Source organism: Psammomys obesus, unplaced genomic scaffold (genome assembly GCF_907164565.1).
Source record: "Psammomys obesus unplaced genomic scaffold, mPsaObe1.curated_primary_1811, whole genome shotgun sequence".
Lineage (NCBI taxonomy): Eukaryota > Metazoa > Chordata > Mammalia > Rodentia > Muridae > Psammomys > Psammomys obesus.
In genome coordinates this window covers 11,115,068-11,127,997 of record NW_026596034.1, presented here as the reverse complement: position 1 = coordinate 11,127,997, position 12,930 = coordinate 11,115,068, and the positions used below count along the sequence as shown (strand labels likewise).

The window sequence follows — 12,930 nt, the reverse complement described above, 5'->3', positions numbered from 1 at the left end:
TCTACCTTCTTGTACTAGGTGCTGTTTGCCTCCTCTTCTCGCGAGAGACCAGGGACGAGAAGCCGGCGTCTGCGGAGCGGGTATTCCGGCTGGGAGGAAGGTGAGAGCGTGCGGTGCGGCTCGAGGACCAGACCGGGCTTAACGGCCCTGTTCGGGGCCTCTCTCATCTTCCGCTCTCTCGCTTCGGCCCCTGTGCCGTCATTGGCGTGCCTGGGAAAGCCGGCGTGAGGGGCCGCGGCGGCCGGGGCCCAGCGTGCGGCGGCGTGCCCGACCCCGGGGCTCATCTGCCGCCTCTTTCCGCGTGAAACCCGGAGCTGGCCTCCGGATCGCCAGTTTACTCGTAGCCGTCTGCGGTGACCTTGAGTCTCCTTCAGGGCACTTGGCGGAAAGCTCGAAAGCTGAGGAGAACCTGGAGCCACAGGTTGTCCATTTGAGCCTGGTACTTCTATCCCATGTAGGACCGACTTATCTAAGATGCTTGTTCATAAAATGAACCACCCAGGCCATTGTCCTGGAGAGTTGCCCCTGTGCCAGGGTGTGGTCCAGGGATCTAGCATTAACAAGCCAGTTTGGGAGAGGCTTGCTTCTTAGTGTCTGCCTTGCCTCCACCAGGGAAGACTTGGTGTTTGTTAGAAAGAAGTAAACGAAGTGTTTTTGTTTTCATGGTCATGGAGGAAACTCGTGTTGGTTCATATGCACATATATGGAGGCCAGAAGACAACTTTGTTTTTCATCAAACTGTTTTCATCTCCTTGGTGACAAGACCTCTCTTTGGCCTGAAGCTCACCAGTTAAGGCTGGGTGGGCTGGCTGGCCAGTCTGCCCTCCTCCATCTCCCCAGTGCTGGATTACAAACCCGGCCGCACGCGCCTTTAAAAAGTACATGTGTTCTATTTTGTGTTATTGTGGGGAGGGGGCGGTGGCGGCATGTGCACAGTGGAACTCAGCTGACAACTTTCAGGAGTTGGGGTTCTGAAGGTTAAAGTCAGTTGTCAGGCTTGTGTAGCAAGCACCCCACCCACCGACTCATCTTTATGGCCCCCACACCTAGGTTTTCTGTGTGCGTTCTGGGGTCACACTCAAGTCCTTGTGCTTGCAAAACACAGGCTTTTCCCGCCGAGCCATCCCTGGAACCTGTTAATGGTTTTTTGAGAGAAGAGTTTTCACTGAGGAGCCCAAGCCTCACAACTCATGATCCTTCTTCAGTCTCAAAAGAGAGCTAGGGAGAACAGGCAAGCTCCGCCATTCTTGGCTGTTGGTATTTGTTTGGCTTTGTGGTATTGAGCCCACTGGCACTTGCTAGGTAAGCACACACCACTGAACTGTATCCCTATCCCTAATCAGCCACACCTGCAACACTGTCATCTCCAGCCCCTCAGCCACCTTCCATGGGACCACAAGCCTGTTAGGTGCCTTAAAGATAAATAAGCCTATCTCCACAAGTTATTTTCAGACATCTGCTCTTACTGCCTGCTGGTAACTTATTTTTTTTTTTTTCTTTGAAATGGGGTCTCACTATGTAGCTTTGGAACTTGATCTGTAGAGCAGACTGGCCTCAAACTCCCAGAGATCTGCCTGTCTTTGTCTTGGGCGAGTATTGGTGTTAAAGGCAAATGCCTGTGTGCTAGTAACATTTTTGAAAAGCCATTGGTAGATGTTGTCAGTTGCAGAAGCATCTAACAAGCAAGGTCAGTTATGTGATATTGACTTCTTCACCTCTTTATAGTTGTGAAACAGCCCTGAGTCACAGCTCCTAAGTCCTCAGGCTTAGGCACTGGTTTTTTGTTGTTTTTTTGATAGTTTGTTTGTTTGTTTGTTTTAAACAGATTTGCCACAGTAACAACCACAAAACAAATGGGAATTGTCACACCTCTGCTCCTAAAGCTTAAAAGAACATTGTCTGTTTAGGAAATGCTGATTGAAGGCTTGTAGGTGTGTGTTTTGGTGGAGGGGGAGGTTTGAGGTTGATCTACTCATGAGGTCCCTCTTATGGGAAGCAGAATGCTTTATTTACATTCTGTAATTTATTGACACAGTCCTACTGGTCCTGGCATGAAAAAGTCCAGGCTCTCCTGTGAGGTTCTAAAGATGAAAGAGAAGCTTTGCATACCTTCCTTACAAGCATCTTTAACCAAGACTGTTAGAACTGGCTGCAGAGACGTGGAGGCCCAGTCTTTTCAGAACATTATCTCATTGAGCCCTATGTCCAGGCATCTGCTGAGTGCTTTACATAACTTACTTAAGAGTTTCTTAATCAGTCTTAAAAATATGAGGTTACTTAATGTTCCTGTTTATTGACAGGAAAAGAAACTCAGAAAAGCTGACTTTGCCATAGTAGATAGATCTACAGGTTGCTTTTTTAATAACTTACGACCCAGCAGTAAGTACTCTTGCCTTCCCCGGGCAGGTCTTAAATGTGAGATTGATTCCAAGTTACCCAACCTAAAGATTTACAAGGATTCTTTCTCAACATTATGTGTCAATTAAAAGCTTAAAAGTGTTCATTCTTGATGCTCTACTTTTTAGGGATTTAAAATCCAAAACTAAACAACCAAGAAATCCTGTTTGTCTGATGACCATGGGTCATCCTTTTACTTGGGCTTTCTGCTGAGTCAGGGTAGCCCAGACCTGCTGTTCACATGAAAACAACAACAACAACAAAAAACTAAATAAAAAGGTATGATTGAGAGAAAATGCAATAAGGGGAGAGACACTTTGGACTGGAAACCAGATTTCAATCTAGCCAACTGCAGAGTTCAATTTTGCTGTAGAAATTAAAACCATTAGTAACTTAGTTCTGAAATGACAAAGCACTGTGTAATCAAGGGTAACTGGTTAAAGGTCATGGTTTTTAGATACTAAAAAAATAGTAATCCTAGTACTTGGGAATTAGAAGAAGGAGGATCAGAAGTTCAAGGCCAGCCTGGGCTATATGAGACCCTAACCCCTTCTTCCAAAAAAGTAACCGAAATGAAATGAATTTTTAAAATTACATTTTATTTGTATGTGTGTGCCCACCTGTGCCATACCTACACATGTAGAGGTCGTAGGAAAGCGTGTAGAAGTCAGTTCTCTCCATGTGCATTCATGAAGATTAAACTCAGCTCATCAAGCTTGGCAATAAGTGTCCTTACCTGCTGATCCATCATGCTGGCTGCTGAAGTGACTTTTTATAGAAGCAAAGTATAATGCATGTGACTTAAATTCAGCCTGGGAGCGTGATGGTGTCACTGTGTCAGAGTTGGACATCTCTGCAGAAGTCAGAAGTGTTCAGTATGAGCCTCCTGCCACCGCTTCTTTGTTTCCCTTACTTGAAGCTAGAAACTTGGTAGCATTAATGTTTAAGGATGGAGGAGCTGAACAGAGGTATCCCTTGACCACCTTCACAGTGAGCATCTTGTATACAGGCTTGCATATTGAGTGGAAGAGAAAGTTGGTCCCGGGTGGGAAGTTTTCATGCTTGAAACACAGTTTTGAAAGCCAGGCGGTGGTGTCACACACACTTAATCCCAGAACTTGGGAGACCAGGCAGCCTAGTCTACAAAGCGATTTCCAGGACAGCCAAGGCTACATAGAGAAACCCTGTCTCCAAAAACAGAACAAAACAAAAAACCATAGGTTTGGATTCTAATCCCAGCTGTTTTACACTACATAATATTGGTTGTATACTGGGCTGGCTGGCCTAGTTCTTTACCAGTACATTGGGAATGACCTAATATCAGGCTTTTTTGAGGGTCAGTTGATTTGGTGTATGTATAAGGTGCTGTAAGGAGTCTGGCCAATGTTAAATGTTGAAGGCATTGTTGGTTACTGCAGATTCCGTGGAGCTGAAATTTTGTAAGTAATGAAAATAGTGTTTGGTGTACAAATTTTAAGTATCTTTTAAAAAGGCTAGCTATATTAGGTTTTAGCTATATCTGTCAGTTTATTGCCTTCCTCGCTGACTCACTTCTGCCTGATGAATGCCCTATTTGTTTATAGTCTGCTCAAACTGAATTATCTCAAAGATGAAATAATCTTTCTGTCTCCAACCTGCTTCCTTGACTCTAATCCTCTATCTATCTGTCTACTTGTTCTGTCAGGGAATGTTGGATTGTGAAGCCTTTAGGCTTTAGGTTCATTAGTCCAGACTCTTAGGGTCAACACCAATTTTTGTAATAACCTTAGTGGGAGGTTGTTGGAAGTAGGCTATGATTCTAATCATACTTGGTAATAATCCGTGGATTAAATTGCACTGTTGTCTTGATTTCTTTTGCCAGTAGCATTTAGGTCCAGCGGCCTTACAGAAATGGCAGAGTTTGGGATCTCCCCTGGCCAGTTTGTGGCAGTGTTCTGGGACAAGTCATCTCCTGAGGAGGCCCTGAAAAAATTGGTGGATAGACTTCAAGGGTTAACTGGCAGCGAGGGCCAAGTATTCATGGAAAACATCAACCAGCTGTTGCAGTGTAAGTACCCTTTTCTTCTCATAGGGCTAGAAGAGTTTTGCTAGAACTGTTTTAGTTCCTGACACTTGAGTTTTGTGTGGGGTAATCTTTTTGCTTTTCAGATGAAATATAGTGGACTTGGGCATGTATTTGGTAATCTCTGCATGCTCTTGTTCTTTGGAGGCTGTTTTTTGTTGTAAAAAGCTTCTTTTCCCTTTCTTCCCCTGGTCTTATTAAGGTTAAGAATTAGTAAGATAACAGAGCAGAATAGAGATTCAGCAGTCTTTTGCTATGTAGACTTACTGTGTGCTGTGTAAGGTCATTGTCCTGGATGATGGCTGGGTCCTCTGTGGGAGCTCTGTGGGAGAACTGAGAGATTGCTCCTCAGCTTTGACAACTGTTGAATACTCTTTTCAGCTGCCCATAAGGAATCAAGCTTCGATGTCATTCTGTCGGGTGTAGTCCCAGGGAGCACCTCTCTGCACAGTGCTGAGGTTCTGGTGGAGATGGCCCGCATACTTCGGCCAGGCGGTTGTCTTTTTCTGAAAGAACCAGTGGAGACAACTGTAGGTGAGAATATCACTTGCTACTCAGAAGATGAACATTTAACAGCGCCAGTCTTTGCGTGTGCATGCCATCTCCTGAGCAACACTTGGAGATGAGTATCTGTGTAGTAATGCCTTGTCAGGGAAAGATGTTAGACTCTGAGGCAACAGAGCTGAAAAGTGATCTTTGGTCATAAGTAGAAAGAAATTACCACCTAAAGTGGCTGAATCTGAATCTGTAAGGTTCATCTTTGTTATGTTTCTGACACAGAGAACATTGCAGCAAGAAGGAGAGCACACAGCAACTTCTTGTGAATCTGTGGTTATTCCAGAATAAAGAGTTTAAAGTAATGGTGCAATTCTGGGAGTAAAGAGTAATGTGTGAGACGCTAAAACCAATTTCCAATAATTAAAACCCTTTTGGCTCAGTAGTGTAGCTGTCAGAATTGTTAAGTCTGGGTATTTAGCATCTTTTTACTAAATTCAATCAAGAGATGTAAATATATTCCATCAAATAAAGTAAATTAGTAGAAATTAAAGTATTTTGGGGTGAATAAAGATGTATTGTGTATCTGCAGCCGTGACCTTGTGATGTCTTTGGCAGGCACCAGCTTTTTTTCTGGAAACTGGTTTTTATGATTTTATTATTTTTAAGAGTATGTGTCTGTGTCATGTTTATATACATGAGTATATAAAAATGAGTGCAGGAGTTGGGAACAACTCCCCCCCCACACCCTGCCAGAGCTAGAGTTAAAGTAGTGAGCCTGCCGATGTGGGTGCTGAAGCCGAATTTCATCCTCTGCAAGGGCAGTATATGCTTGTAACCACTGAGCCATCTCTTCAGCTTCTTCCTGGAAATTTAAACTTTGGATTAAGTTTCTGTGTGCACCAGTTTATAACTTTATTCATCATCCACCATTCTTTGGGAGGGGTTTTCAAGAAGCAGAATGATAAATAATAATGGAATTATGACCTGTATTTGCCTAAGAAAGAATACTTGGATGATTAAAAGATTTTTCATGTCAGAATGCTATTACTAAATTAAACAAAGTAGGTTTTTCCTGTTTGAGAGCCTGATGATGCAAATAGGTTAGAATTTTTATAGTTTTTCCCAACTTCTACATATGGAGCCATTAATAGGGGTTTTCCTTGACAGTTAACAATGACAAATTGAAGACGGCCTCTAAGCTGTGTTCAGCCCTGACTCTTTCTGGCCTTGTGGAAATAAAAGAGGTAGGTGTGTAGATAGCCTTCCTTGTTAGGTATGTAAGCCTTGGATGACCAAGCCTACAGTGTTTGTCAGTATAGCAGGAGCAAGTGAGGTGATAGGTACTGTACAGAAATAAGAAGTAACTTGAAACTTGCTGCCTGAGAGATGGATTCTAGATACCTTGAAAAAGGAGCCCTTGGGAGCAGATCCCTTCTGAAGACTCTAGGTAGCTCGGACTTGTCTTCCTAGAGCTGTTTAACAGTGGTGGCTGTGCTGCAGGGAGAGTGGGGCTTTGCTGCTTCTGTCCATCTCAGTCTGTACAACTCTTAGGCCTGGATGCAGTATTGTCAATTAGACCTTTTGGTAGAGTCAAGACTAAGGATGGGGCATGTGCATTTATGACAGTTAAGTAGAGATGTTCAAGTTGAGCAGAGGCATTTATAGTTCTGTATTCTCCAAAAATTAAATTTTAAAACATTAGTATTTCTTTTGTTTGAGAGAGGTGTTGTTCCGTGATAGCTGTTACTGTTAGTTTCTGATTTTTTTTTGTGATTCAGGGCCTTAAATTCTTTTTTGAGACAGAATCACTATTGGATGTTGCTCAAACTGGCCACATGGCCAGCTTGGCAAAACAGTGAATAGAGAAGAGTGAACTTATACGTGGGATATCTTCAATTGCAGTTGCAGCGGGAATCCTTAAGCCCCGAGGAGATACAGTCTGTCCAGGAGCACCTGGGCTACCACAGTGACAGCCTGCTCTCCTTGCATGTCACTGGCAAGAAGCCAAACTTTGAAGTGGGCTCTTCTAGCCAGCTAACGCTTCTCACCAACAAGAAGTCGTCTTCAGGTAACACTAGCCTGGGGGCTTCCTTCTGTGTGTGTGGGCCAGACAAAAACACTTTACATCAGTCCTTCGATTTCTGTCATTTGCCAAGTGCAGGATGCTTTCTGTGCTCTTATCTTGGACATATTAATACCCAAACCTGAAGCAAACATAGATATTTCCTAAAGCAGCCCCTTCTGTGCTAGGGAGCACTGAGACCACCTCATTTGGAGGCCTGAGTCACTTGTTTGATTGATGAAGTCTCTTCAGGAGGGTAGGTTTATCCTCTGGAGACCTCACATGGTGACAATGGTGGACAGCACTCTTGTTCAGTTTCCAGGCTTTTTCTTTTTTTCTTTCTCTTGTCTCTTCTCTCCCCTCCCTTCTCCTTTTTGACCCTCTATTTTATTTTTATTTTATTTATTTATTTTGAGGCAGGGTTCTTTGTGTATCCCTGGCTGTCCTGAAACTCACTCTGTAGACCAGGCTGGCCTACAACTCACTCAGAGATCTGCCTGCCTTTGCCTCCTGAGTGCTGGGATTAAAAGCATGTGCCACCGCTGCCTGGCTCCACAGCTTTATGTTTGTAAAATCACAGACTTATTTGTAAAGATTCCTTGCTATCTTTACAACTCCTAAAACATGATTTGTGCATGTTTTATATATTTCAGAATTTTTAAAATCTAATATAATTTTTATATGTACAACAGCCATTTTTAAAAATTCATTTATCCAGTTTACATCTCAGTCATAGGCCCCTTACAACAGCCATTTTAATATGCCTTTTTAAATTAACAGTTTAATACACAACACATTCATACAGAAAAATGGTTTTCGTCGTGACATTTTTTTATACATCTTTGTACCTTGCTCCTGTTTGTTCCTTCACTACCATCCTCTGTAGCTATTATTTTAATGTTTTTCTCAGAGCTGTAATCACAGGACTTTGTTGGTCTGATTTTGATGGAACACCCTACAGGATTCATCCTGTTTAAATGCTTAAAAACAAAATCTGTGTTTCTTTTGCTCAAAAATTGTGTGCATGTTTGTGTGCGTGCACACTTTGCTCATTCCTCATCCTGGCTATTACTGTTTTCTCATTTCTTAGTTGTGTCTAGGCTGTGAGGAATGCTGGATTTAACAGATGTCTGTGGTATGTTTATACTGCACTCTTTGGCTGTCTAGCCTTAATCTTTATGAAGTACTTTGACCTCAGTGCATGCTCCTCACTCCTTTGCCCTCTTGAATGGCAGGAATCACAAGCCTGTGTTCTCAAACCTGGCCACAGGAACCACTTGGACCATTGATTTCATGCTTCTGTGACAGCTTAGCTGAGCAATTGATCTTGTGGGTGTTCTGAGCATCCAGCTGTGGCAGTGGTGGTCCTGGTGGTGTGCTTACCCGAAAGGCCTCGCTGAGGATTTTCCCCTCTCAAGCCCCAGCCCTGAGGCTCATAGATTCTTTCTGGTCCTCACCTAGGTGGAAAGTGTTCTATCATTGACTGTTACCTGGCCACCAGCAGCACTAGAGTCTGTTTTCTGTAATAGGCTTAAGTAAGGCAAAATCTTAGCTATTTATGGAAGTTGTTGATACTTATCTCACTTGATTCTCTAGATAGCTACAGTTGGCAGGGGGAGTGCTACAACCCATGTTATAGGACTATGAGCTCAGGTAAAGAGAAAAGGCAGCATGTAGAGAGAGGGTTGTAGCCTCCTAAAACAGACCCACAGCTTTAAAACTAGGGTGGCCTTCTCCTCCCAAGGTTCTTAGTGTGGTTAGGTGAGATGACAGAAGCACTGGCGGAGGGCCTACCTTAAAGAAGCGTGTAATGAATGCAGACTTCTATAACTGCATGAAGGCTGTGCCTTCAGTTCCTAGCGGAACTGAGTGCCCAGCCTGCCCTCCCCACTCAGTCTGTCCAGTCTCTCTCTGCTAGTCTCCACAGGTGCTGGTGCTTGCTTGTTTGCTTTTGACTATTTAAAAAGTTCTTTTTCTTCTTCAGTGAAGCCTGTTGTGGATCCTGATGCTGCCAGGCTCTGGACCCTCTCAGCCAATGACATGGAGGATGACAGCGTGGTGAGTTGGCCCTATAGTCACTTGAATGCCCTTACCCCCCAGGTCTTGGATCAAGTGTGAGCAGCTATAGCAAAAAGTGACTTTAAGGTTTGTTTTGTTTTTGTTTTAATTTCATATGTATGAGTGTTTGTCTGTCTGTCTGTATACATGTGCACTATATGCACACCTGGCATCCTCAGGCCAAAAGAGCGTGCTGGATCCCCTGGAACTGGAATTGAGTTACAGGTAGTTGTTAGCTGCTGTTGTGGGTACTTGGAACCAAACCCATGTCCTCTGCAAGAATAGCATGTGCTTTTTAAAGTATTTCTTTTTCCTGTAGATTTTCTTGTTTTTCCTTTACGTGAAATAGTAAAGATTCTTGTAGACATAAAAACTAGGAAAGAATGTGGAAGTTATTTTATGGCCTCTGTCTAGGCAAGTCATTGAATGCTCACTATTCTTAAACTTGGTGTTTGCACCTTTGATCTGCCCTATCATTAAGAAAATTATTGGGAGCCAGAGGCAACTCACAATCTGAGCTCTGCATCAGTGCAGCATACAGAGCAAATTCCAAGATAGCTAGGGCTACACAGCAAAACCTTGTCTTGAAAAAAACAGAAAGAATTTGTTTTGTTTCTACGCCTTTACTATTGCGACGAGAGTGATGAGTAAAATATGCCATCAAAATATTGTTCACGTTCTCTGAACTTAATAGACATGACTGTCTTCACATTTACAAAAATATATATGTATAATTATTTGCTTTTTTTTTCTCTGGAATTTTATAGACAGTGTTTTACTTCCTTTGATTTTATTTTATTCCCATGAGTATGGGAATAAATACAGTATGTATGAGATAAATACAGTACTTCTCTTCATAACACCTGCTCCCACACTCCCTGTGAACACACGCATATTCTCTATATGGTACCAGCCAGTTTGGCCTCATGCAGTCTCCCATGGATCCCTGGCCTCTTCGGCCCGTGGCCTAGTTCACAGTGATGTTGCTTGTACTTTGCACTGTGTGTGCTTGCACTCACAGTCTGTGATTACCTCAGCTTTTCATCAGAGGGACCATGGTTGTGTTGCTAATTTGTTGATCATGTTCCAGGATCTCATTGACTCAGATGAACTGCTAGATCCAGAAGATTTGAAGAAGCCAGATCCAGCCTCCCTGAGGGCTCCTTCATGTGGGGAAGGGAAAAAGAGGAAGGCCTGTAAGAACTGGTAAGTGCTGGGTGAGCAGGTGTGGTCTGTTGGATGCTTCTCCAGTTGTCAAGTCATCTCTCTGTGCCTTATTCTCTTGAAAATGGTTTTCCTGTAAGATGTGAGGCAAATAGAAGAATAAACTAAAGAGGTAAACCTTAAAGAATAGCAAAGACCCACACACTATAGTCTATATTAAGAAATGGAAGTATCCTGGCTGGGCATCCCAGCACTCTGGAAACAGAAGCAGGCAGATCTCTCTGAGTTGGAGGCTAGCCTGGTCTACATAGAGAGTTCCAGCATGCAGGAGTGAGGCAGGGTTATAAGTTCAAAACCAGCTTGCACTATATAAAAAGACTGTCTCAAAAACTGTAAAATAAAAACAAGCTGTTCATATAACTGAGCAGTTAGCTGGATTTATTTGTTCCCTTATATTGAAGGGAACTCAGGCAGATGTTGGGGGTGGGGAGGTTCCAGATTCTGGAGCCCTGTGTCTTCAGCTGGGGTCGGGTTGCTGAGAGTAAATCTTCCTATGTGTGCTATCAGCCTTCAGCACACAGGTGTCAGGAGGTAGCAGGTAGTTTATCTGTTAAGCTGATTCTCTTTTTGTTTCCACAGTGTATTGCTGTTGTTTTTGTAGTATTGGTGGGGATTTGAGAGAAAGTGAAATTTTAGGTTCCTCTGTCATTATGTTCTAAAGTGGAAGCCTTGCATTGCTATTTGTACTAGTGTCAGACAGGCTTGGCTTGCTTATTTATCCACTGGATGTTTTTATTGTATTTGTTTTGTTTTTTGAAATAGGGTCACAGTATAGTTTAGGCTGACCATACTTGGAGTTCTTTTTTGTCTGCCTTCCCAGTGCTTGCTGGGGTTTCAGGCCTGTACCACCATGTGAAGCCCTCATCAGTCTTTAGGTATTTCAGTTTCCCAACATTTACAAATGAGAGGATTTCAAGTTAAAAATCCAGATTCTATTCTGGATTTTATTTTATTGTATTTTTATTTTTGTATGTTTGTGGTGCTGGAGATACACATACAAGGCCAGTGCTCTCCCACTGAGCTGCATTTCAGCTCCTTCTGTGCTTGAATTTGGAAAATGTGACAGCACTGCATCTGCTTCTTGCAGAAGTCAGCAGCATGGCTCTCTATCCCTCTCCATTCTGCTGTGTTCCTTAGCAGCCTCACCCCTAGCCTGCTTCTTCCATAGCATTTAACTTGACACTTGGTAAGAATGGAGAAGTCTTAAGTGTGTGTTATGCTGTGAGGAATTGGAAGTTCCTGGGGGGTGGCAAGTCTCATTCATCAGCCATTGGTTTCCCCCTAGCACCTGCGGGCTTGCAGAAGAACTGGAAAAAGAGAAGTCAAAGGAACAGAGTGCTCAGCCCAAGTCAGCCTGTGGAAATGTACGTGTCTTCACCTCACACACTGTCAACACTAGCCAGCTCCTGGTACTCTAAACTGGACACAGACTAGCTGAACTTAAGGAATTTCTCATCAAGTATTCTTACAGTGGGCCACTGTGAGGCCATGTATGTAGCTGTACTGAGAAGAGATTGTCCTGAGAGGGCATCAGCATTTTCATGCCCAAGATGAGGGGTAGCTGTCATCTTTTATTTTTCTTAGCTGTTGGTTTCTGTCTTGGTGTGGGAGTGCAGTTTACTCAGCCATTTGACTGACCTTGCTGTGGTTCTGTAACAGAGGCTGTCTTGAGCTATGAGCCCTTTCTGATGGGCTCTGTCTCCTACTGACAGGGCTCTCCAGGTAGCTCAGGCCGGCTGTAAACCTGCCTCAGCCTCCAAAGCACAGTGATGACAGGAGTGTATCACCTCTCCTGGCTGGAACCCTTACTGACTGTCTTTTCGTAAAACAGACCTGTGGGTATACTGAGGTGCCCTTTCCTTTGACCTTTAGCCCGTCTATGTGATTGTTCTCTCCACAGTGCTACCTGGGTGATGCCTTCCGCTGCGCCAGCTGCCCCTACCTTGGGACGCCAGCCTTCAAACCTGGAGAGCAGGTGCTCCTGAGCACCAGCAATCTCCAGGACGCCTAGGAGGAGCCCAAGCACGCACACCTCCTCCTCCAGCCAACCCCTGTCCCTCAGCTCCCGCCACTGCCTCCTCCCACCTCTGGGTTCAATCACTCTGAAAACATTCGCAGGAAGAGGCTTGTAGCAGAGTGAAGCTGCTGTTGTGCAGTGGGGTGTGGTGCTGCTATGAAGACCAAGGTATGAGGGGATCTGCCTCTTAACAGTGTTAGGAGAAGAGGGTGTACCCTAAGGAACTCTGCTCCTGGTGTTACAGTGCTGATCTTCTCTACCTTGGGTCTAGACATCCTTGAATACTCATGCTGTATAAGCGCCAGGCTCCACTCAGTGATGGTGCCCCCTGCCCTCTGATTCTCCTCAGTTTATAATTCTTGGAGCCATGGGTCAGCTGTCAAAGGGCCTCAGGGTCACCAAAGAAGTCACTCCCCCAGTTGCTGTGATCCATCTCTGCCTTTCTCACCTCGCTCCATTGTGCTGTAGTGTATCTGTGTCCTGTTGTCATTTCTGTTAAATAGGTATTAAACTTCCATGTTTCTATGTATCCCTTTTATTGTCTCTGTGGGTGTGTGTGTGCGTGTGCATGCATGTGTATGCATGTGTTCATATGTCTATTTGTGTCTATAT

At 43.9% G+C, this 12,930-nt stretch overlaps 1 protein-coding gene across 5 annotated transcripts; it reads left to right on the top strand.

Moving 5' to 3' along the window:
- The first annotated feature begins 3 nt into the window (after positions 1-3).
- Positions 4-12,847, top strand: Ciapin1 (cytokine induced apoptosis inhibitor 1). 5 transcript variants are annotated; one of them, XM_055621613.1, is made up of 10 exons: positions 107-421; positions 2,526-2,676; positions 4,262-4,444; positions 4,841-4,993; positions 6,125-6,201; positions 6,860-7,025; positions 9,004-9,077; positions 10,168-10,283; positions 11,587-11,665; positions 12,202-12,847. In XM_055621613.1, the coding sequence occupies exons 3-10, from the start codon at positions 4,288-4,290 to the stop codon at positions 12,310-12,312; spliced, it is 933 nt and encodes a 310-aa protein (XP_055477588.1). In that variant the 5' UTR covers positions 107-421; positions 2,526-2,676; positions 4,262-4,287; the 3' UTR covers positions 12,313-12,847. The 5 variants fall into 5 exon arrangements, with proteins under 5 accessions (XP_055477586.1, XP_055477587.1, XP_055477588.1 ...); XM_055621615.1 differs by having other exon boundaries at positions 4,259-4,444; XM_055621611.1 differs by lacking the exons at positions 107-421; positions 2,526-2,676 and adding an exon at positions 4-100.
- The last annotated feature ends 83 nt before the right edge of the window (positions 12,848-12,930 follow it).

What these genes read in the sequence shown, in the direction of transcription:
- Ciapin1 (XM_055621611.1), top strand. Translation starts at nt 4,288, where the DNA reads ATGGCAGAGTTTGGGATCTCCCCTGGCCAGTTTGTGGCAGTGTTCTGG. An exon ending in ACCAGTGGAGACAACTGTAG is followed by an intron (nt 4,994 to 6,124) that starts GTGAGAATATCA and finishes TTTCCTTGACAG; the next exon opens with TTAACAATGACAAATTGAAG. An exon ending in CCAAGTCAGCCTGTGGAAAT is followed by an intron (nt 11,666 to 12,201) that starts GTACGTGTCTTC and finishes TTCTCTCCACAG; the next exon opens with TGCTACCTGGGTGATGCCTT.